This window comes from Drosophila eugracilis, unplaced genomic scaffold (assembly GCF_018153835.1).
Source record: "Drosophila eugracilis isolate 14026-0451.02 unplaced genomic scaffold, ASM1815383v1 contig_2152, whole genome shotgun sequence".
NCBI classification, from domain to species: Eukaryota; Metazoa; Arthropoda; class Insecta; order Diptera; family Drosophilidae; genus Drosophila; species Drosophila eugracilis.
In genome coordinates, this window is record NW_024573036.1 from 756,645 (window position 1) to 779,100 (window position 22,456).

The following is a 22,456-nucleotide window of genomic DNA, read 5'->3' on the forward strand; positions in this document are numbered from 1 at the left end:
TTTAAGATGCACTTTTATAAAAAATTGTAATACAAAATTCGAGTTTTAGAATTTCAAAAAGAATATACTAAATTGCATTTAATTTATTCGTTTAATTATACTTATTATGTTAGTAAGAAAAATGAATACAACAGTACATTAATGTTGAGTCACGTTGCCATCTCCAAAGCCCAAATTATAAATTAGGGTTGGAAAATGTCAAGAAATTGTTAAACTCAAATGCATTTTAAATAAAACAAAATTAATATATACAGATGTGTACATATAGCTAACGTCGGTTATCAGTTTTATTTTGTAATGGATCCACACGAAGGTATTTTGGAAAAGTCCGAGGATCTGTCAAAGATATCCACATTCGCCGTGCTGGACCTGGAGACGACTAACTTGCCTGCCTTCAATAATAATCGGGTGGGAATTACAGAGTTGTGCATTTACGCCTTTGAAGCCGCAATCCTCCGGAAAACGGAGTCCCAGAAAGAAGAGCATGTTCAACAAGAGGTGCCAGCGCAACCGCGCGTTCTGCACAAGTTGAATCTACTGTTCCAACCGTCTATGATGGTGCATCCGGATGCTGAGAACTGCACAGGTACGCTATAAAATGTAATGAGAAATTTACCAAGATATTTCATCACGTAATAGGTCTGAGCAACTATCTTCTAGAGCGGGAGTCCAAGCTGGATGCAGATGCCGGCCAACTCATCATCAGCTTCCTTAAGCACTTGCCATCCCCGGTGTGCTTAGTGGCTCACAATGGCTGGGGATTCGATTTTCCCATTCTTAGGCAGGTATTTGAAAAACTCAACATGGAACTCCCTCAATCCATGACTTGTGTAGACTCCCTACGCGCCTTCTTGGAGATCGATGAGAACCGCAATAAAATAACAAGTCTTTTGGAAGTTCCAGTTACTTTAAAAGGCACTGAAGTTTTAACAGAACTTGAACAGATCAAAGAATCCGAAACCACCTTTAAGGAGCCAGAATTGGCCAAGGAAATCGACTGGCGAGCCAGAAATGAAACCACTCCAAAACGTCCTATTTTGACACCCGAGATTGCTTCTCTTAAACGCAGACAATTGTGCAATGGTGATGAGGATGCGAATCAGACTCCTGCTAAGAGGAAAACCCTAGAGTTCCGATCGCGGCGCCAGCTGTTCAGCGGCTTGATGTGTGCCGAGACCAAGCGGTATCCGCCCCGCGGAATTTACAATTTGAGCAGTCTGTACACAAGAGAGTTCCAACGACCCGCAAATAATGCACACCAGGCAGAGGCCGATGTTGCCATGCTCACAAAACTGATCCAGCATTATGGCATGGATTTTCTTGCCTTTGCCGAGGAACAAGCCATTCCATTTCATCAAGTGGTACCACTTGGCTCTCCTGTCCGTCGATAATGGTTCCTTAAGTCCTTCTGCATGACCTTCATTTTACTTTGTGATGGTTTTTATATATTTTTTTAGACAGTCAATATTGAGATTTTTAATTAAATAAATGTTTTTAAAACTATTTATTTTGTTTTCTTGAAACAACCCATCACAATAAAGATAACGGTTATAGATATATAATGTACATTTCAAACATTCTCTATTTAAAGCTTCTTAAATACAACTGAGGTAACAACATTGCCCACCTTGCCACCAAATTTAAAAGTCGGTGTGGGAATGGTGTGATGCCTAACAAACTTTTCACCAAAGTTAGTCGCCAACTCCTCCTCTGTCCAGTTGCAGGAGGTTATTATAAAAAGGCTATCGGCAGTTCGTAACAGCTTCTCAACCGTGGTCAGGTATAGAGCGCGTTTCTCCTTGGGATTATCCGGGCATAGACTGATGGCATCGAAGGTGCCCTTGTCGTGCACCACATCGAATGTCCCCAGCTCGTTCTGCAGCTGAGTCAAGTCCGCGACCTTGTAGGTTATGCTCAGGTTGTTGTCCTGCGCAATATTCTGGGCCAACTCTACGGCTTTGGGCGAGTAGTCTACCCCGGTCAACTGACTAAACCCTTCATTGGCTAAGCCCACAAGAAACATTCCGTTGCCGCATCCCACGTCTAGGACTGTTGTCTGCTTGCAGATCTCTTCCTGCTTCAGCAGCCAGTCAATTACACGCTGCTGTGAGTCCTCGTCAAACCAGATTTCGCCTACATCTCCGTGGCTCTTGTAGTTCCGAATCTCGCGATTATAGCTAGACTCCCAATATTCCTGGGTACCCAGTTCGGATCCGTGTTCATTATCCATTATTTTAATAATTAAATGTGACTCGAAATGTTTTTGAACAGCTGAAGTGGATTTCAGCTTCAAGCCAAGATAGCGTCGAACGGTTATAGTGGAATATGAAACGATGGAATTTCAAAATTTGAGGCTTTTAATTTCCTCGCTATTAGTTATGTTAATATAGAATTTCGAGAAAATAATATTTAAAAACAAATTATTGCTTCATTTAAATTTATATACTTTATAATTTATTGATATATATTTAATAGATTTCTCAGACACTACAACGTACTTTATATATTAATATATCATTAATATTAGTAAATATTTATTTTTAACTAAATTACAATTCTCTGGATCATTCGCTGATTCTTTATTTTTAAACGGTATATAAAAGTTAGAATGCAATATAGACATAAAACAAATGATTAGTCTGTTGCTATATTTCATAACCTTGATACGCATCTTCAACGGCCCCCATTGCTTTTGTGTTTACAAATATATTTTAGTGTTTAAATATAGTGAGAATTTGTTGTTTAAAAACTTTTAAACGTCCTTACATCATGGGCCACATTCCACACAGCACACATTCATGACCAGCGCACCTTCTGTACAATTGAATGGTATAAAAATATTTTGTCGTAATGATGAACGATTTAAAGCCTGATTTATACACAGAAATTCTTAGATTAGGTTGCAAGTATTGCCACTAAACCCTGGATGATCAAGTGCTTGCCCTCTGTGCGATCGGATGTAAAATTATGTTTAGAAATATAGTTAGCTGCTAGGTATTACTTGTACAGGGGTTTGGAGCTACACTTAACATATTGTATGCAGGTTGGTTTTCTTGTGTCGAGTGGCTGGGAAGGAATTTACTCTCCCAGCCGCGCTTAAGTCTATGCTTTTTATGTACAATAAACAGTCGGATTTCAGGGCTGACTGCTCAGGTCTGCGTGCGCCGTTCATAGTCGCTGCGTCTATAGTCTGGAGGATAATCTCGCGGCATTACCGGATAACTGCGGGAATCACTCCGATAGCCTGACGAAGGTGGCGGAAGGCCTGGAACGACTCCATTCGGCATTCCATAGTAGTTGTGTGGCAGGTAGTGGGGTGAGTAAGGATGTGGTGGCAGGCCAGATGGATATCTGAAATAAGGACCCATCAAATAAGCAATATAAATGCATGTAATATAACACAATAGATATAACGCTGTTGAATTATTAGAAGATAGATTAATTACCTGCGTTTGTCAGGACGTCGGTCGCGTTCGCGATGATAGCTGCTTTGAGCTCCTCCACTGCGCGGGTAACCATCGTATCGATCGCGTTTAAATTCTTGGCTATATCTGCAATTGAAAATAATTAATAATCCTCCAAGGGAAGTAATTAGTCCACTTCGGTCATTACCTTTCGCGAGAATGCCACCGATCAATCTCTGAGGTGTAGCCGGCTGGAACGGGCGGTGGTTCGTAACCACCTCGACCTCCACGACTACTAGCTGCAGAGGGGGAGGTGGGGCCTTGTCGGCTAGCAATGCGACCACCTCCTTCATACCCTCCACTGCCCATAGGTGGGCCACTGCCAGCGTAGTAGTCGGAACTGCGATGGTGCTTCTTTCGGTCTTCATGTCGGTCCATATTAAGCCGCTTGAATGACATAGACTTAAGGTGGTCACCGATGCCTCCACCTGGAGTACCTGCTGTTCCACTGCTGGCTTCAACATCGTTCTCATCCCGCTTGCGCTTCAGAGGTGAGTCATTGGGAAAGCGACCAGAGGATGGTGTACCCGTTTCCGGATATCGCGACTGTCCAGTACGTTCCTTGTCCTTGTCCTTTTTCTTTTTTTTTCCAACGCTCTTTTCACGCTCCTTGTCCTTCTCTTCAGCAGACAGGCCATTACGTTTGGACTTGGTGGGACTTCCTGATGCGTCCTTCGCTTTTCCCTTTACCTCACTAGCTTCATTACCATCGCCAGTCTTCTGTTTGAGTGCATGCTTATAAATTTTGAACAGACGTTTTGCATCCAACTCGGTGAACTTCGATACAAAGTACCACAAATTACTGCGCCATTCCTTCTTCTCTGGCTCGCCGTAGGGATTGAGGCAAACATCGATTTGTTTACCTATTTGAAGAAGGCAATCCCTTGTGTGCTGCAACTGATCCTGGTCGGAAAGACTTACATCAGGTTGGTCCAGAGCCTTTAGGGCTTTTTTTACTGGCCGCATCTTTTCCTTGCACTCATTAAATATGCTGGGATCAAGGTCGCCCAGTACTTCTAAAGCTCTGGGTTCATTGTTGGCCGTAAAGTGCATTGGCTTGTTGCCGTTGTTGTCCGATGCGCTGGTCTTTTTCGATCGGGCCTTAGATTTTTTGGTTTTCTTCACAGTGGTACCAGATTGCTCGGTGGCCGGAGCATTATTGCGGCGACACGGTAGATGGATCCATTTGACTGATACTACTTTCTGGGGCGATGCGTCCTTCTCCAGCGTCTTCTGCCTCATGTAACTTGTTATCAAAATTCGAGCTAGCTGACAGACTAGCAGCCTTGGCATCGTTGGCACGTGATGCTCTAGGGCGACGCTGTCGACGTTGTCCACCCTTGGTAAGCTCCACGTTCTTCTTAATAATTTTGAGCAGGTACTCGGCACGCGACTGCAGCTGTTTAGCCTGCGGTTTTCGCGTGTCGTTTAAAAGGATTTTGTCAGTGAGCTTGAGAGTGGGGTCCAGCTTCATTTGCTCCCAGGATCCAATGCCATACTGGTAAATGCCGCATAGTAGCTTAGTGTCCTCCTCATTGCCCCAGGGTACGTCGAAGACCGGTGCACGAGTCTTGATATTAAAGCTCCATTGCTGGCGCTCTTCGGGCAGGCTGGGCATGATCTCATTAAGCGGCTGTAGTTCCTGCTCAGAAGCTAGCAACTTTTTGGCATTAAAAGAAACACCACCTAGCTTCACAGAAAAGGTGGCGCGTGCGCGACGCTGCTTAGCAGCCGGCGTCTCATCTGCCGTCGCAGTCTTTTGCTCTTCCTCCTTATGCTCGTGCAGGATCTGAACGCAGCGATCATGCAGCATCTCACCGAGACGTTTTAGTTCCGCTAGCGGCTTTTCTTGTAGCTCAGCATCACATGCAATGGCCTCCATGCGGTTAAGTGGAGCAGGAAACTTCTTATAACTCCGGATGAAACGACGTAACTCCGCATCTGTGAACCCGGTTATCTTCTCCTTCATAGTAGGGCGTCCACGCTTGCGAGGTCTACCATCGTCGCCACTACCTTCGGAGCCCAGCTCGTAGTCAGAGTCACCGGCAGAGTCGTCAGCCTGCTGTTTCCCTTTGGCACCCTTTCCCGCTCCACGTTTTCCTTCATTTTGGTTAGGGGGGACAGTCTTTCTCCGAGGTGGCAGGTATAAGTCTTCCATCTCCTTGGCTCGCACCTGATCGTCGATTGCTTTACGGAAGTCCTCTGGAATAATGTCGTCCCAGTCCTTACTGTCGTCTTCCTCGCCTGCCGCATCGTGCTCTTGCCTGTTAGCAGAATCACTCGGCTCCTCCTCGAAAGCCGCTATGCTGGCCACTTTGAAAGCGGACAACAGGTCGTCTGCTGGCATTTCAGGATCCTCGTTGCGGGTCTCTGCCCGGCGTAGAATCTCGTCGATGTCACAAACCAAGTCGTCGTCATGCTCCTGCTCGTCCTTGAACAGCTCTTCTGCTCCAAACTTCAGAATAGCGGACAGATCGTCTTTGTTAAAAGGATTCGAGTTGGACGAGTGTCCGTTGCCGCTCTTGTCCAGAACAGTGCGCCCCGTAGTATCCATCCGTTGAATAACTAGGTGGTCCAGTACCATCTTCTGTTTTGCTCGCTCTACGATCTGCTCTTCCACCGAGCGGGCAGTGACCAAGCGATAGATGTTGACCTGGTTTTTCTGCCCGATACGATGGGCTCTTGCCTGCGCCTGCAAATCGTTTTGAGGGTTCCAGTCGGAGTCAAAGATAATCACCGTATCGGCTGTGGCCAGGTTTATACCCAGACCACCGGCTCTTGTCGAGAGCAGGAAGCAGAAGTCTTGACTGCCCTCGGCATTAAAGTGATCCAAAGCTTGTCGCCTCATTTCTCCCTTAATGCTTCCATCGAGGCGCTGGAAAGGAAAGTGGCGCTTCTGCAGATAGTCAGCCAGCACATCTAACATGCGCACCATTTGGGAAAAAATCAGCACGCGGTGACCCGTCTCCTTTAATCGGCATAGCAGCTTATCGAGCAGAACGAGTTTTCCAGACCCCTTGAGTAAAGTTTGCAAAGCCTCATCTTGCTGCAAGCCCATAAGTTCAAACTCTGATGGTCGAATGAGAGCCGCGTGGTTGCAACACTTCTTTAGCTCGATGACTATGTTCAGGAAAGTGGAGGTACTGCCGCGCTTTCCCTTTCGCAAAGCATCAAAGTTTTTGGTGAGGATCCACTTGTAGTACTGCTTCTGTAGCGAGGTCATCTCGACGCGCAGGATCTGCTCTACCTTAGCCGGCAGCGATTTCTCTACGTCTTTTTTTACTCGACGCAGAATATATGGCTCTAACTGCTGATGCAACCGGGCGTAGCCTTTATCCTCGGCATTGCCATGCTGAACCTCAAAATTTTCCCAAGTGTCAAATTTATCCGGCATAATAAAGTGGAGCAAAGCCCACAGCTCCTTCAATGAGTTCTGCAGCGGAGTGCCAGTGATAAGTAGACGATGGTTAGTGTCGAATTCTTTCAATGACTTATAGAGCAGCGAGTCATCATTCTTAAGGCGATGTGCCTCGTCCACCAACAGAGCAGCCCACTGAAGCGTTCCCAGGAATTGCTTGTCCTTCAGCACAATCTCGTACGTTGTGAGAATGCAATTGAACTTCAGCCGCTTGGAGCCCTCAAACTGCCACTCATACTGCTGGATAAGCTCCCTTGATTTAATATCACCAAGGTAAGTGACCACATTTAAGTCAGGCGCCCACAAGTCGAACTCCCGCTGCCATGCCGTCATGGTACTAAGCGGGACTACACAGAGGAACGGCCCGTAAAGGTGATGCAGCTTGAATAGAGAGTACAGGAAGCAAATAGTTTGTATGGTTTTGCCAAGGCCCATCTCGTCGGCCAAGATCACCGAATTCTCCTTACACCATGAGTGCAGCAACCAATTTAAACCGTCCATTTGGTAATCTCTAAGAGTTAGTCCCGCTGTGAGGAACTCCGGCTGGTTCTTGATTCGAGAGAACTTTGGACGGTACTTGAGCACTCGACAGTGGCGGGATGGTGTGCATTTTGAGCTTTCGCGCTCGCTGAACTGCTCTGCACATCGTTGCCATTTTCGAAGCACCAAGGCGGCATCCTCCCATGTAGACTCAGCGTACGGAAGAGATTGCCACTTGCACAGATACTCTTCGGAGCCGTCGTCAGGCTTAGAGCCCTTGGCAATGATGCGGTCCACGTTGTTGTAGGACTTTAGCAGCTCGTGCTGCAGTTCCAGCTGGCACTCGAAATAGTCTATGTCCTCGGGACCTGCGTAACGGCGCCAGTAGGCCTGTTCTTGCTCTTTTTTTATGAAGTTGTCCAGCTTCTTCATGCCTTTGGCTTTCATTTCACGCAAAGTAGCCTCAGATTCCCAGGTGTTGTGGATGTATGACCAGCCCTTCCACTTTATTAGGAACTGCGTCTCAGACTGGACGTCTGTAATTTGCTTCTCATCGAAACCTGCATTTGGATCGAAGCCGTTTTCTTCGATAGCATAAATCGTTGTTTGGTTTCCCGTGCATCCCTTCTTGCCAGCCCGCTGTGATAGAATGCGCTCAATGGTCTCGCACTTCTCCTCCTCCTCGGCTGCGGCGGCAGTGGTAGCTGCCTGGCTCTCATCGTACTCAAACTCTAGCAGATCCTCTGAGTCAGTGGCTTCGTCCTCCGAGGCCTCCTTGTAGCTAACTGCGGCGGCTGTGCGACGAGTGGCACAACTGTTCAAAGACGATACAAATAGTTAAGAAGGGATTAAACTTCTCGATTTTGTTCATTACCGTTTGCTAGCATCATCATCATCACTGTCCTCGGAGCTAAACGATTTTACCCTGCGTCTTTGTTGTTGCTGTGCGGGTTTACTTCTGGAGGTAGAGGCTACTGTTTTGCGTTTGTTGGCGGTGGACACATCACTGTCTTCACTTTCATCGCTTTCGTCAGAGTCCCAGCTAGCAAATAAATCGACAGCTTTGCCAAAAAATATTTAAACAGAAGAGTCAAACAATCTCACGTTTTCTTTTTGTGTTTGGGTGCTGGAGCTTTCTTGGATTTTTCAGCAGCCGTCGGTGGTTTGCGCGCCTGGCGCGTCCGTTTAGGTCTGTAGTCCTCCTCTTCCTCCTCCTGTTTGGGAATATGTTAGAAACTTTCAAATAAATACGATCATATCCTAACGTACACTGCTGCTGCTGGAGGATGTGGGCGAGACATTGGCAGAGCTATCACTTGCTTCATCCGCAGAGCCATCACTAGCTGGCTGCTGCTGACCAGCCTCAGTCTCATTGTCCTCATCAACCTGCTCCGTTTTGGACAAGCTGCTTTTGCTTGTATTGGCATTGTTCTTGCTCTGGATAATGTGCTCTGCTGTGCCCTCGGCATCGGAGTCGGAATCGCTACCACTTGATCCGTCACTGGAGCTGTCCTCCTGGTCATCTGTGAACCCGTTTGTTTTGCTGTCCGCCTGGGCAGCAGCGGCCGTTGGTGGAAACCCGGCCACAGATAACGATTTGTCGTGTCCTTCCGGAGAACTGCGTCCATCACTGGAGTTGCCAGAGGAGCTGTCCGAGTCTGAATCGGAGCCGGAGGAGCCACTACCGCTGCCACTTCCACTGCCACTATGGTCTGTTCCATTGGTCCCTTCCCGAGTGTCATCTTGTTCATCTGAGCCAATACTATTCGCCGATTCATTGAGTGCCTAGCCGGTTAAAGATAATTTATATTAAGATTCAATATACGTTGAAGGTAAATTACTGTTTATTAGATAAACCATGAGACCATGAGAAATAACTGTAACTGATAGAGGCAGGTCTTGGAGCCTGCCAATCCTGGCCAGAATTCCCTTTATTACGATAAAGAGTACCTAGCCTGCTCAAAACAAGTTTAACATTTCCCACTTAATTCTTTTCAAGAACCAGAACACTATTTAACTAAGGCAGAAGACTAATGTGTGACTCTAAAGCTAAATCTCTAGAAAAAAGAAGGTTCATAATCCCGGCTAGATTAAGGTCGAACTTTAAAAACGAAAAATTATTCATACAACTTCAATTAAGTTTAAAATCTTTGCTTTATGCTGAGAATGAGTACAGGTTACTAAATAAAAACAAGTGATTAAACTTTTAGCGAAGAGGCGAAGGGTCTCACGGTGCGAGTCCTTTCCAGAATTTCAATTAAAACTGGTTTTAATGTCAAAAAGCACGAAAAAAAATGTAAAATGCCACGGTTCCAGGTAGCATATGGATCGATCACATGACTACTTCACACATAACGCAGTAATCACAAGACACTACTTCCTGGAGAGCGAAGACCAGAAAATCCTTAGAAATAACCAGGGTTTCGATCTCCTGGACGCGATCTCTTCGTGAAACAGAAAAAAAACTGTGGAAATATATTTGGTATTTTGGAAAAAATAATTTTTATAAATTCATTCCAACGAAAATAGTAAGGATTTAAGGAAATAGAGTGCCGGTTGCCTTTTGGCGGGTTCAAAATCCCAGGAATTTGGTAAGAAATCTGAAAGAGGAAACTTTGCACCTAGCAATTTCTGATTACGTAATCGATGAAAATTTTCAATTTGGTCGAAAAAACTATGAAATCCATGTAATTTGAAGGATTTTTATAGCCGCGTTCAATAAAAACAAACCGAAACTCTTGAATTTGAGTAGAATTTGCGAAAATGGGTACCCAATGGATTTTTACAAAACCCACTTTGGTTGCCACGTCGAAGCCTTGGGAGCCGTCAGGGAATGTCAGAAGGATGAAACACAGTCTAAATAATGTCTAAAACCATCCTTTTGTCTAATTGCTCCATCAGCAGCTATATGGCTAGCCATCAGAGTGCGGGTGTCTCGCGACGAGGGGACTTCTGATTTCGGGGCTGAGCAGCCACGCCCACAAAACAGAGCGTTTGCCTTGTATGTAGCACTTGTTTTCCCTTCATACTCACACGACAACTCCGATCAAAATGATTTGATTTGTCTGCTTTCAAATGATAGAAGAAATTCATAGTTTTTCCGACTTTTCCACACACACCGACGTTCGATATTCACAGCTTTTTCAAGGCCTACTCACCTGGCTCATTATATTTTCGTGGTAGCACACACAGTTGCCTTATAGCGCTCATTAAATACAGGAAAATCACTTGTATACGGTCGTACTGGCAAATGTTTATGTTTTCCTGCAGGCCACTTGTTTTTAAATGCACTTTTTCGAAACAAAAAGATAGTTTTTCACGTTTTACTCATGCGACGCAGCAGAAATCTTTCCACCATTTTGAATTAGTGTGCCCGTTCTCGATCAAAAAGAGATGGAACTGCAAGACAGTGATGATGTGGGATATTTAAAAATATCTAAACATTTAAAATCTAAATATCATTACGGCTAACATATTAATAAAATTAATGAAATTGTTACATTCGCAAGTATGGATGAAAGAAACACACACAATATTAATATTTTGAGTTTTCATTCGTCGGAGAGTTTACAGTAAATAGTAAAATTTACTGAGTAAAAATTAAATATAGTATTCTATTTAAGCAAATTGGTTTAACTGCATGTTTTATTCTTGACTTATTAAAAATATGTGTAATAATGAATGATTTATTTACGTCTTTTTTATAATTTCCAAAACATTTTTTATAACGGCTTAGATTAAATAAATTTAACACAATTAATAAATTTTATAAAGTCTATTTTGGTATTCTGAATATATGTATGTATATTTCTTTACAGGCACTGTTTACTGTACTACATATCGATAACTTATCGCACCGCACAGGTGTCTTCCAAATCAGCTGTGGGCGGTGTTCAATTACAATTCGTTTGTGTTCTGGTGCTGGAATTAATGCAATTTAATTAAATTAGAGCATTGGACATGTAGCGCAGCTGGACAATAGGAGAACATGAAAGAAGTGGGCATCGCTTTGCCTAAGTCCCGAGGAGTGGGCGTGGGAGTACTTGCAGCCTTCCTGTTGTGCTTCATATTCTACTATTTTTACGGGGGCTATATGACGTTGGCGCTCTTCGCTATAATCATCCTATGTACGTATCCGTAACTTGCATCCATTTTGCATTAAATTTTTTTTTTTTAGTAATATTCTACTATGCCCAAGATCTTCTTCTCTATCATCCGGACCTGCCAGCCAACTCTCGCATTTATGTACCTATTCCGACGATGCACAACCTGCCCCATATCACAGTCAGCATCAAAACGCCCGACAATGTTACTTTGCACGCCTTTTGGATTAGTCAGCCGGAGGAGCGCTCCAAGTCGGTGCCCACGTTGCTCTACTTTCACGGCAACGCTGGAAACATGGGACACCGTATGCAGAACGTAAGCAGAACCCCAAAGCTGTCAAAAGCTTTACTTTGCAACATTTTGGTTCACTTCTTAGGTCTGGGGGATCTACCATCATTTGCACTGCAATATTCTAATGGTGGAGTATCGGGGGTATGGCTTGTCGACGGGTGTCCCCACAGAGCGAGGATTGGTTACCGATGCTAGGGCGGCCATTGATTACCTGCACACCCGTCACGACCTGGACCCCTCGCAATTGATCCTTTTCGGTCGCTCCTTGGGTGGAGCAGTGGTGGTCGACGTGGCAGCTGATACCATATATGGACAAAAATTAATGTGCGCCATTGTGGAGAATACATTCAGCAGCATACCGGAAATGGCCGTGGAGCTGGTGCATCCCTCTGTGAAGTATATACCAAATCTGTTATTTAAAAATAAGGTGAGTCATTGGTTGAGTATGTTGTTTATATTATGACATTATTGTTTGTTTAAACCAATGTAGTATCATTCTATGAGCAAGATAAGCAAGTGTTCGGTGCCCTTCTTGTTTATATCGGGTCTTGCGGACAATTTAGTGCCACCGCGCATGATGCGTGCCTTGTATACTAAATGCGGTAGCGAGCTAAAGCGTTTGCTTGAGTTCCCGGGAGGTTCGCACAACGACACCTGGATTGTGGACGGGTAGTGTCGTGCTAATCTTGTACTTACCAATTCTAAAAGTATTTTTCCTTTTTAGGTATTATCAAGCAATCGGAGGATTTATAGCAGAGCTACAACAACAGCCATCACCACTTCTGAAGGCGCCGGAGAAGAGCAATGTTTGGGTGGAACTAGAGCATAAAATTATTGATGTATAGCATCTGAGCCCGAATACATCAAGTGTTCAATTGACTGTGTTAACACTGCGAATGGTTTAATACTTACAGATACAAACATAATATAAATCTGTATTTAGCAGGGTTTTAATCCGGACGTTTGTTTATGCCATGTTGCTTTTTATGTGCATAAGAATAACGTGCTAGCGAATTTGGCTGTTGATTTTAAATAACTACGATTTTGCTCTAATGCAAATGAAGCCACATTAAAATCCGAATTTTATTTAACTTTTATTGGTCCGAAGTTTAATTTACTGAACTCTGCTATTCTACAATTCGGCGCGATTCCTGACGACTTTATTATATAAATTATTCAGTATTTAACAAACAAAATAGCCTGTACTGTGGACTGATTTATAGTTTTCTAAATGTGCTTAAGAAACTTTCAACCCTAGCACGTTTTCTTTTAGTGTTGGTTCCATTTTTGAAATGTTATGCTATTTACTTGTTAAGATTGCGAAAAAAACGAGAAAAACTAGCTTAAGATTAGACTTAAGTAAACGAAACGTGGAAAATGAATAAACAATAAGCATACAATTGCTAGAATCCAATGAAATCCTCATCGGCACTATCATCACTAAGGGGCGTTGATGGGCGCTTGCGACTAACGGGTTTTTGCACCGACGGTTCTTCCTTAGCATTTGTCACTACTTCTTGAGCCTGGGACCGGTGGTGGAAGACAAAGGAAATACATTTGCTATCCGTCCAGGCCTGGGCAAGAATTCTGTCAGGTAAGCCCCGGTTGTTGGAACAATGGTACCATTGCGACAAATGCGAGGTGCAGTCCGTGTCATCCGGTGGTGGTTTCGTTTGGATATTTTGAACGCACCGCTTACATTTCAGTCTAGCAAAGTATTTTTGAGTTAAAAAATAAAATAAAATAAAAAGTTAGTACTTACTTTTCATGCGTGTCGGAAAGAATGTTTGGATCAAATGTAAACAAGTCCTTTAGATCGTCGCGTGTGAAATGCTTTTCTGCCGACTCGTTATTGTCGATGATGGTGCTCGATAGGGACTTTTTGTGAGTCTGTCGCTGCAGGATCTTTTCCTCAATGGACCCACTCTGAAATAAGACAATAAAATGTTGTCAGTTTTCCACAGTAACAGTTTATATACTCACCGCAACAAGACGATAAATAAAACAGGGCTTCTTTTGGCCGTCACGCCACACTCTTGCCATTGCCTGCTCATCGTTGGCTGGATTCCAGTCCGGATCAAACATAAACAGGCGATTCGCTCCGATCAAATTTAAGCCACACCCGCCAGCCTTGCTGCTCAGCATGAAAAGGAAACTATCCGACTCCGGGTCATTGAATCGGTCTACAACCTTTGACCGCTTTTTTATAGACATGGTACCATCAAGTCGGACAAATCCGTACTTCCGCTTCCTCGCGAGCTGTTCAAATAAGTCAAGGGTCTGCGTGTAATTGGATATCAAAACCACTTTGTCATTACCATCTGCACGTATGGCGGCTAACATGAAATCTAGAAGCATGAACTTGCCGCTCAGCTCTGGATTGAGATCCCTGAAACATTTAGGTTGGCAAATAGATCAGATATAATATATTATTAAAAGTCAAATAACATAACATACTTAAGGTTGTGATTGTTAGGCAGCACGTTCTGCGAGTTCTCGAATCCCTTCTCGCGGGCAGCGATTTTATCATGTATAAGATCCGGATGACTACAAATCTTCTTTAGAGTTGTTATGTCAGCTAGTGCTGTTAGCGAGGCCTTATCATTGCAATCTTTAAATAACTATTACTATTATAACTGTTGAAGTATATTCCAGTATGTCTTACCTGCTAAGCTACGGCGTACTTTATCTGATTTTAAGAAATTTGTGTAGAGTTCGAGCTGAATCGAAGTGAGCTTTGCGCAGATGACCATTTCAAATTTAACCGGCAGGTATTTGGTAAGAATCTGATTAGTGCGACGGATAATGCACTGATCAACCAGTCCAATCAGTTCCTGCGTCTTCTCGATAGCACGTTTCCTCTCTTCTTCCGTTGAGTCCGCGTTCTGGCCACGCAGAATACTGTTCTCGAAGTTGCGCTTAAAGACGGCAGCCGTGCCAAGCATCTCCGGGTTTACAAAGTTAACTAGACTGTAGTACTCTGTAAGGTCGTTTTGGATAGGCGTGCCTGAGAGCAAGACCCGTCGTTTTGTCTTCAGGCCCATCAAAGCCTGGTATGTAAGATTGTCGCTGTTCTTTAGACGATGGCCTTCATCACATATCACCATTCCCAACTCGTATTTGCACAAAATATCCGCATAAATTCGAAATGTTTCGTAGCTGATGAGAAGAACGGGCGTGCCCAACCTCGAAGAGGTCATAGAGAATTGCTCGAGAGCTTTTATGGTGTTTTCCTTGTTACCACCCTCCATAGGTAAGCAGAGGAGACGTCCTTGCAGCCACTTAGTAAATTCTTTTTCCCAGTTCTTTACCAAAGACGAAGGCGACACAATGATGGCTTTGTTGATTGTGGGCTTGCAGTCAGCACCCTGCCTTAGAAGTGTCCAAACGAGGGTGACGCACTGCAACGTCTTTCCTAGACCCATTTCGTCTGCCATAATGCAGCCGTTGAAGTCACCTCGTTTTCCCTCCACACACTCGTACATAAAGCGCACCCCTTCTCGCTGGTGCGGCCGCAGTATGTTGCTTAGAAGCGGATCCACAACTACATGCACCAGAACCTTGTTGGGATCCATAGACATGCGCTCGTGCTCCGTGTAAGCGGGCGGATAGTACAGAACCAGGGCGTTACAGGCCATTGGATCGTGCAGTGGTCGCCGGGAACTGCACCGTCGAACGCCTAGGACTCTTTTCCCCCCGTAATCGGGTATATAATTGTCAATGGGCACTTTGAACTTCCGCGCCAGCACCTTAGCAATGGACCGTTCATACTCGCTATTCGATGTAAAGCGAATGGGCAGTGGAAGATCAACTGTGTCGCCGTCATTGCGAAGGGTAATCCGCCGCTTCCTATCCAGTTCCTGCTCTCGCTCCAACTCCTGCTGACAGACCCGCTTGTTCTTTTTTAGCAGCGGTGGCGTAAAGGAGTGCCGCGATTCAATACACTGGGGTTCTCGTTGACTGGGCGCCAAACTGCGCCGCTTTATCGAAATTATGTAAATATAATAAAAATATACTTTTTAATATAGGCATTTCAATTACCATGTTCTGAATTTAAAAAGGCGGCCCGCAAACAGCTGATCGAAATAAAAAAATCTGGTCACATAAAAGGCACAAAATATTGCGGATAAAAGGTGGACAAATTTTTTCGAGATCTAGATTATATACGTTAACCCGGTTAACTTAACACAGTCCTTATGTATAAAAAAGTTTTAAATGAAGGTCTTCGACAAGTAAATTAAATAGTTGTTAAAAATATCGATCGCAGAACGTATCGATGAACTACTTTGAAATATTAGTTATATCGATATTTTTAATAGAAGATGCTCATATCTAACTTTCTATTTCCGTGCAGATATAATTGTAAATATTTACTCGAAATTGCTATAAAAATCCGACAAAAATAGTGTTAAATGAGTCAATAAAGTGTGGGTTCAACCTCCGCCCTCTTTTTGACAACAAAATCAGGGTCAAATGAACGAAATTTGAGGTGCAAAGACGAGAATCTAATCCGCAAAGTGCGGAAGTGTTGGTACAAACACTTAATTGTATTTGTAATTGTAATCGTAATTGCCCAAGTGCCAAAAAAGAGCTGCAAGTGCTGCAAGAGTTTATATTAATAGGAGTACACAATAACAATGGGCGTAGCGAGACGACGCACGAAGAGCAAAAAGCAGCTGAGACGATGACGACGGTCAAATCCAAATTCATCAGGTGAGTGTACACCAGCAGTAGCAACAACAATGAATGCCTAAAAAGGTGTTCACACGTATGCATGTGTGTGTATAAGTGTGTCACGGCGTGCACTGTTGTTGAGATGATCTTTAGGGAAATAGACAATATTCAGCAAACCTGTCTATCTTTTTAAGCTTCTAAGGATTTACGAAACAAGCTACATTGGAACACTCACCACTGACACAGGCGAACAAAAGCACAAAAACGAGATAAGAAAGTACCACCACCAATTCATGCCAAACCGAACGCACACGGAGCAGTTATCATCGGACCAGAGTCAGTAAGAGCCACTAAATCGCACACATACGAATTATGTGGCTGCGCCAGAGCAGTGGTGGGGGAGTTGCCTCCGCCGGACACGGCGGCCCACTCCGACAACGACCAATCGATGCAGCTACGGATTGCGATCCGCGCGCCTGCTACGACAGCTTCTGCAAGCACTGGCAGCAGGCCTTTGAGATCATCCAGCACAGCGCTCCTCCCTCACATGACGATGTACTTGGTGTGGTCTCCCACCTGGACTACATGGTCACCCTGCTGCTTGTGGAACTGCATCACTGCAACAAGGTCTCGCTGCCGGCGGCCGAGGCCAGTGGTCCGCCAGCGGCGCCGTGCCTGGAATTCCTGCTCAGTGAGAATCTACTGGACAAGTTGTATGAGTGGGCCTGCACCACGGGACGATATGCAAACGCTGTGAGGCTGGAGCAGTTGAAGCTATACGAACTTCTCGTTAGTCACTCGCGCCACCAGCTGCTCTGTCATGAGCCTTTTCTGCGACCGTTGTTAAAGATACTGGCTTCCAGCCAGGGCGAGATCTTTCCGCCTGATCTTGAGAAGCGCCTTGTTATCCTTTTGAACCAACTGTGCGTGGTTCTAATGCAGAATGTTCATTTGTTGGACCTATTTTTCTTCTCCGCCCAGACGCAAGTTCAGGAGCAGATTTTAAATGGCAACGTGGCGCCTCCCAAAAGTGGAACCACAACAAAGTGAGCATCAAAAGTTTATATAGAGTAAATCAAGTCAGACGTTTCAAAAAATTTAAGCTTTTGGTAATTTTATAGGGAATTCTAATATCAATTTAGAATTTATTTCAACAAAAACTAAAAAGCTGTGAAGTAGTATTTTTTGTATGATTCATCGACAAAATTAGCGACAAGATAAGAAAGAAAAACTGACTTTCTAACAGTCCATTTATTAATGGTGACTGCATTGAACTAGCATTAATTGCCTTACTTTGCTATGTAAAATATTTACTTATTGTATTTGCAGTTTTATTATCTTCTCACTCCTCATACCGTACGTGCATCGGGAAGGCAGTCTTGGCCACCAAGCCCGCGATGCGTTGTTATTATGCATGGCGCTTTCGCAGAAGAACTCCAACATTGGAACCTACATAGCCCAGTACTCCTCGATCTGCCCACTGTTGGTGACTGGTTTGGGTGGTCTGTACTCGCGACTGCCGAACACTATCGAAATAAGCTCCATTGATTGGCACCGGATAACGCCTGATGATGTGACAGAGATTCCGGAGCTGACACTCTTCATGAACGCACTCGAATTCTGCAATGCCGTTGTCCAGGTGGCCCACGAGATGATAAAACAGCAGCTGCTGGACTTTATGTACCAGGGTTTCATTGTGCCCGTGCTGGGACCTGCGATCCTTCAGGTGAGTGTCGTCACGCTTTTGTACCGTCCTGGTCTCTTCTCGTGAAAATTTGTCTTCGATGCATTTCTGTGGTGTTGGTTGCAAACGAATCATTTATGTCCTGTCCATTGTCTATTTATTAATTTTAAACACTCTTTAAATAAGAAAAAACTACGTAGATATTAGTTAAGGATTATTATATTCAGTTATATTTAAAGTACAATTTTGTAAATTAATACCTTTAAAGGTTTATACCTAATACAAATGTACAATAGAGTTAGTTTCGTGATAATAGAAATCCAATTCTTATAAAATTTTGTTTGATAAAACATTATCCTGGTAATTTCTGTTTAATTTTTAAGTGTAGTAGGTTTAATTAAAAAAATATGTGTATTCTTTTGTCTTTTGTTACTCGGTAATGATCCGATTTAAGAAGTCCTAACTAAAATCTACTCTATTCGAAAGACTTATTTCAAACGCTATTAGCTTTTAGGGATCTGCACCGCCTACAGCTTTCCGTTTCTTGTGTATTTTTTGTACCTTTTCCTCCCTCGTAGCTAACCACACACACACCTCGAAATCTCGAAACAACTTTTTGCGCTCCATTTTCGCAGACACTGAAGGGCAAACATTTTCAGACGAACATCGACTCTCAAATCTCTGCAATGTCGTACCTAGACCTGATTTTGCGTTCCATCACCGAACCGGGACTTTTAAGGGCTTTCGTTCGCTTTCTGCTCGATACGGACAAATTTGATGGGGAGAGGATACTAGACGCTCTGGTCGAGCGCTTGAACTCACCCGATGCCAATCTATGCATGGTTACAATGGCGCTGTTTGACACCCTGTTGGGATTGCACTGCGAGGACCTAATGCTGGAGTTACTACTCAAGTTCATGCTGCCTGGCAAGCATGTCCCTATTTCACATCGCCACAAGATCAACAAGATCGATCCGTATTTGAACAGCAGTGAGTTCTTCCTGGACCTCTCTCCCGATGTGATGAAGAGAGCGAGAGATTTGGCCAGGCCCAAAAGTATTCATGAACCTGTCGTTGGGGATCTTACACCGCTGCCCAGCCTTCCATCTCCAGTTATGAGCAAGACGATTGGAGCTAACTGGAACTATTACGGAGTGCACACGGGTGATAGTTTGTACGCGAATATCCAGGCGTATCTCTTCGAGGCCCACTGGCGGATTGCCCAGTGTCAAAGGGATTGTCTAAAGTGGGCAAACAGCTATCGTTACCAAAAATGGCCACGACAAGGTCAGGGAAGAGTTCACGTCCACGCCTTGGAACTGGCAAAGCAGTTCTTTAGTGAATTCGGAGGAGGCGCTATTATTACCAGCGAAACGGGAGAGAAACAGCTGGATAGCTTGCAATCGATTGGCGAGTCGAGCGGCTATGAATCCTTTAAGTGGCGACCGGCGGACGAGGAAATCGAGGCCACTGATACAACTTTGGCCACTACAGCCAGCGAAGCAGATTTAGAGCACAACAGCAGTAGCATAAGCAGTGTGCTGGGTGGATCCAATAGACGAGAGGCGTGGCGTATATCGCAGAACAACCGCAACGAGTTACTACTGACGGATCTAGACTTCTCAGAAGATTTGTTTGCTCAGGGCACCGTAAGCTTGGGTAAGAGTTCTTGTTGAGTAAAATTATAGTAAATTCGTAATTAATTATACTTTCATCCTTTTAGGTCCCTTTCTCAATGCCATTTGGGGCAAACTGCAAACCTTCACGAGCAACTCGCTGTACGTCAATCTTCACTTAACCGGGCTGATCACTCGTTTGGCCTGGTATCCGCTGCCGTTGATTCACTCGCTGCTGCTGCGGTCCGACATAGCCATCACCTCAGATACACCCTCGTTTCACCAGGTTCTGCGCATTCTCAAACAACAGATAGATGCAGAATTGCCAGTGACAGAGGATTCCCTAGAGATCATTGATGTAGCACGTTCATCGCTAATTGATAGGGAATTCCGTTTGGCAAACGCGCGTAAGGGTAACGAGGGTTCACCAATGCATCACAATCAGCAGCAACAGATGGCAACGAATTCCGGTCAGCAGCAGGGACAACTGCGGTCTGCCTACGCTACTCTTTCGGCAGCCACGCCAGTACAGGCTACACCAACCAGTGCCTATGATCCATTCAAGCGAAGTGATAACAAGAGGCGTAGTATTAGCAAGTCCTTCGCCAGCATGTTCAGCAGAAAGTCTGCCTCGTCGTCGACGGCGCCCCCCAATGGTTCTTCCGGTAAGTAGTAACAGTAGAATCATGCTTCCGTCACATCTTTGCACATCTTCTATTTTTCTAAAAAAGAAAAACGAAGCAAACAATATAGAAATCACCAACAGTTTACAAATCTGCAGCTCTGGATTTTGGAAGAAAGTTGGTTTTGGGTCAAAATAATCACACAATATTCACAAAAATTCATTTATACATACTTGAGCCCTGCATTAGTGCCTGAAACTTAAGAGTCATTTCTCATAAAAATCTATTAAATATTTAAATATGTTTGTACGAAATCGCAAAATCATAAACAGGTCTCATGCAAGGCAGTAATGGTTCTCACACATATTTGTAAAATGCCCTCCGGCATCGTTTATAATAAATTAATTTCTTTTATTTCTTTATATTTTTATTGAAACGAAAAAAAAACAAATCTTAGCTTCATCTGGCTTATCACAAATTTACGCATTCCTCACCGGTAAATATTTCACGCTTGATAAAAGTATTTAAAGTATTTATTTATCTTAACCCAACTGGCATAGTCTTGTTAAAATTAGTGAGTAGTCCCGCATAGAGCTTTGTAAATTATGCTTTTCCACTAAACCAAAAGTAGTTTAAAGTAGAATAAGATAAGCATTTGTGGAATCCCATTTATATGTTATAGTTACGTTGTTCTTGAAATTAACCTAAAACGGTCAATAACTCCATGATATTGTACTAATCACGATTGAATTTTTTAGGAGCTGCTTCGAATATTGTGGGAAATAATGCAAGTGTCGAGGGACGAGGCTTTTCCCAAGGACAGACAGTCGGCGGAACATGCGAGACCAGTTTAAGTACCCAACCACAGTCAGGAGCATCACGCACAGGAGCTACGACGACGTCGACTGCCACCTCTGGAAGCAACAGCAGCATCGGCGGGTCCACTCAAACCCTCTCCGCCCAGTCGAACACCACAACACACTCGACGAGCACTCTGCACGGTCTGGATGGAGGTCCGTCAACGAGTGGTTTCAACTCCGAGCCAGTGTCCCTCGATTCCGTGGCCTCCATGGGAATCATTGCAAGCACGAGTGGCACCGAGCGATCGCGGGACTTGGCCTTGTGCGCTGTGCTCTTGGATGAATGGCTTAAGGAGCTGGCAGCCATTGCGCAGGAGCAGAGCGTTGTGCTGGTCACGGATCAAGCGTCTTTATGATCGCGTGGAACAGATAGCGAAGCTGAAGACGATACGGACGACTTGTGTATACATATTTTAAGGATTTGTTGGAATTTGTTTGTTTTAACCAGCTACTCTTACGAAATTATTTCTTTTTACCTGTTAAATTATCAATATTTATATTTTAAACAACAATTTTTAACGAACAATGCCGCAATTTTGAACAGATTTACAGATTAATGCACACAAACTCAACAAAAACACTCAAACACTCGTTAACCAAGCTAAATTTTAGGTTTAAAGATTTAAGTGGATTAGGATGGGGAATTTTAAGTGTTCAGATGTAAACAAATATTCTAATTAACAGCCGTATGCAAGATTTACACCCTTTTTAGAGAGAATTATATAACACACATACCATGTATACATATGTATTTTTGCAATATATTTTATGCTTTTATGTACATACATATGAAAGATCAAATTACACAAGTAATGTAAAGCAAACTTGACAGTATTTAATTGGTCCAAGTAAATGCACGATTTTGGGGGCTCGGACATGGATTGACAATTTTTTCTGAAGATTTCCAGGTTTGTGAAAAATTTCTGGTAGGTTGATACATAGTTTTTAAGCTAAAGTTCTGAAGTTTTAACACGCAAATGCTTTTTACGTGCAACTACAACATAACGGCCAGCACAAACATTTATAAGAAATTTCAAAAGTGTACTAAAATCAAGAATATATGGGACTTTTTGGTTGGCGTACTGGATAGTTTATTAAGAAAACCAAAAATGTTAACTTAAAACGTCCTTTCTTAACATTTCTGTTAAAAACATTGGATCCTAACTTTGCATGATTATCTGATTGGTTTGTGTACTAGCTATTTTAGTAAAGATTTTTATTATCATTTACATTTGATTACAG

General features: G+C 43.6%; 6 protein-coding genes across 10 annotated transcripts; 3 read left to right on the forward strand and 3 right to left on the reverse strand.

The window, feature by feature from the left end:
• Window positions 1-190: 190 nt before the first annotated feature.
• LOC108111183 lies at window positions 191-1,391 on the forward strand. Of its 2 annotated transcripts, XM_017220568.2 has the most exons (3): window positions 191-313; window positions 422-586; window positions 640-1,391. In XM_017220568.2, the coding sequence occupies exons 1-3, from the start codon at window positions 298-300 to the stop codon at window positions 1,389-1,391; spliced, it is 933 nt and encodes a 310-aa protein (XP_017076057.1). In that variant the 5' UTR covers window positions 191-297. The 2 variants fall into 2 exon arrangements, with proteins under 2 accessions (XP_017076057.1, XP_017076055.1); XM_017220566.2 differs by having other exon boundaries at window positions 191-586.
• Window positions 1,392-1,489: 98 nt separating this feature from the next.
• On the reverse strand, window positions 1,490-2,285 carry LOC108111184 (EEF1A lysine methyltransferase 2). Its single transcript, XM_017220569.2, has one exon. The coding sequence runs from the start codon at window positions 2,228-2,230 to the stop codon at window positions 1,586-1,588; it is 645 nt and encodes a 214-aa protein (XP_017076058.2). The 5' UTR covers window positions 2,231-2,285; the 3' UTR covers window positions 1,490-1,585.
• A 279-nt stretch (window positions 2,286-2,564) lies between these two features.
• Window positions 2,565-10,738, reverse strand: LOC108110792 (chromodomain-helicase-DNA-binding protein 1). Its single transcript, XM_017220014.2, is given in 8 exon segments — window positions 2,565-3,351; window positions 3,447-3,551; window positions 3,613-4,625; window positions 4,627-8,176; window positions 8,237-8,404; window positions 8,467-8,576; window positions 8,632-9,147; window positions 10,521-10,738. Coding segments are annotated over 8 exon segments (5,673 nt in total). The 5' UTR covers window positions 10,530-10,738; the 3' UTR covers window positions 2,565-3,149.
• A 482-nt stretch (window positions 10,739-11,220) lies between these two features.
• LOC108111100 (protein ABHD13) lies at window positions 11,221-13,176 on the forward strand. The gene is made up of 5 exons (XM_017220440.2): window positions 11,221-11,489; window positions 11,540-11,781; window positions 11,843-12,184; window positions 12,248-12,426; window positions 12,482-13,176. Exons 1-5 carry the CDS (start codon window positions 11,351-11,353, stop codon window positions 12,600-12,602), a joined length of 1,023 nt encoding a protein of 340 aa, XP_017075929.1. The 5' UTR covers window positions 11,221-11,350; the 3' UTR covers window positions 12,603-13,176.
• LOC108111099 (DNA repair and recombination protein RAD54-like) lies at window positions 12,837-15,890 on the reverse strand. Its single transcript, XM_017220439.2, has 6 exons — window positions 15,799-15,890; window positions 14,423-15,737; window positions 14,215-14,368; window positions 13,741-14,146; window positions 13,520-13,683; window positions 12,837-13,464 (listed from the first exon to the last, which is right to left on the reverse strand). The coding sequence occupies exons 1-6, from the start codon at window positions 15,799-15,801 to the stop codon at window positions 13,161-13,163; spliced, it is 2,346 nt and encodes a 781-aa protein (XP_017075928.2). The 5' UTR covers window positions 15,802-15,890; the 3' UTR covers window positions 12,837-13,160.
• Window positions 15,891-16,077: 187 nt separating this feature from the next.
• LOC108110931 (UPF0518 protein GG24907) lies at window positions 16,078-22,038 on the forward strand. Of its 4 annotated transcripts, none has more exons than XM_017220212.2 (7): window positions 16,078-16,470; window positions 16,626-17,477; window positions 17,761-18,157; window positions 18,751-19,774; window positions 19,839-20,396; window positions 20,812-20,850; window positions 21,113-22,038. In XM_017220212.2, exons 2-7 carry the CDS (start codon window positions 16,804-16,806, stop codon window positions 21,568-21,570), a joined length of 3,150 nt encoding a protein of 1,049 aa, XP_017075701.1. In that variant the 5' UTR covers window positions 16,078-16,470; window positions 16,626-16,803; the 3' UTR covers window positions 21,571-22,038. The 4 variants fall into 4 exon arrangements, with proteins under 4 accessions (XP_017075701.1, XP_017075702.1, XP_017075703.1 ...); XM_017220213.2 differs by having other exon boundaries at window positions 18,775-19,774; XM_017220214.2 differs by lacking the exon at window positions 20,812-20,850.
• Window positions 22,039-22,456: the final 418 nt, after the last annotated feature.

Coding starts and splice junctions, on each gene's coding strand:
- LOC108110931 (XM_017220212.2), top strand. CDS start 16,804: ATGTGGCTGCGCCAGAGCAGTGGTGGGGGAGTTGCCTCCGCCGGACAC. Junction 20,397..20,811: donor GCCCCCCAATGGTTCTTCCG/GTAAGTAGTAAC, acceptor AACAAATCTTAG/CTTCATCTGGCTTATCACAA. Junction 20,851..21,112: donor AATTTACGCATTCCTCACCG/GTAAATATTTCA, acceptor TGAATTTTTTAG/GAGCTGCTTCGAATATTGTG.
- LOC108111184 (XM_017220569.2), bottom strand. CDS start 2,230: ATGGATAATGAACACGGATCCGAACTGGGTACCCAGGAATATTGGGAG.
- LOC108111099 (XM_017220439.2), bottom strand. Junction 14,147..14,214: donor CCTAACAATCACAACCTTAA/GTATGTTATGTT, acceptor TAAATGTTTCAG/GGATCTCAATCCAGAGCTGA. Junction 13,465..13,519: donor CTTTCCGACACGCATGAAAA/GTAAGTACTAAC, acceptor ATACTTTGCTAG/ACTGAAATGTAAGCGGTGCG.
- LOC108111100 (XM_017220440.2), top strand. CDS start 11,351: ATGAAAGAAGTGGGCATCGCTTTGCCTAAGTCCCGAGGAGTGGGCGTG. Junction 11,490..11,539: donor CTTCGCTATAATCATCCTAT/GTACGTATCCGT, acceptor TTTTTTTTTTAG/TAATATTCTACTATGCCCAA. Junction 12,427..12,481: donor GACACCTGGATTGTGGACGG/GTAGTGTCGTGC, acceptor TTTCCTTTTTAG/GTATTATCAAGCAATCGGAG.
- LOC108111183 (XM_017220566.2), top strand. CDS start 298: ATGGATCCACACGAAGGTATTTTGGAAAAGTCCGAGGATCTGTCAAAG. Junction 587..639: donor GGATGCTGAGAACTGCACAG/GTACGCTATAAA, acceptor ATCACGTAATAG/GTCTGAGCAACTATCTTCTA.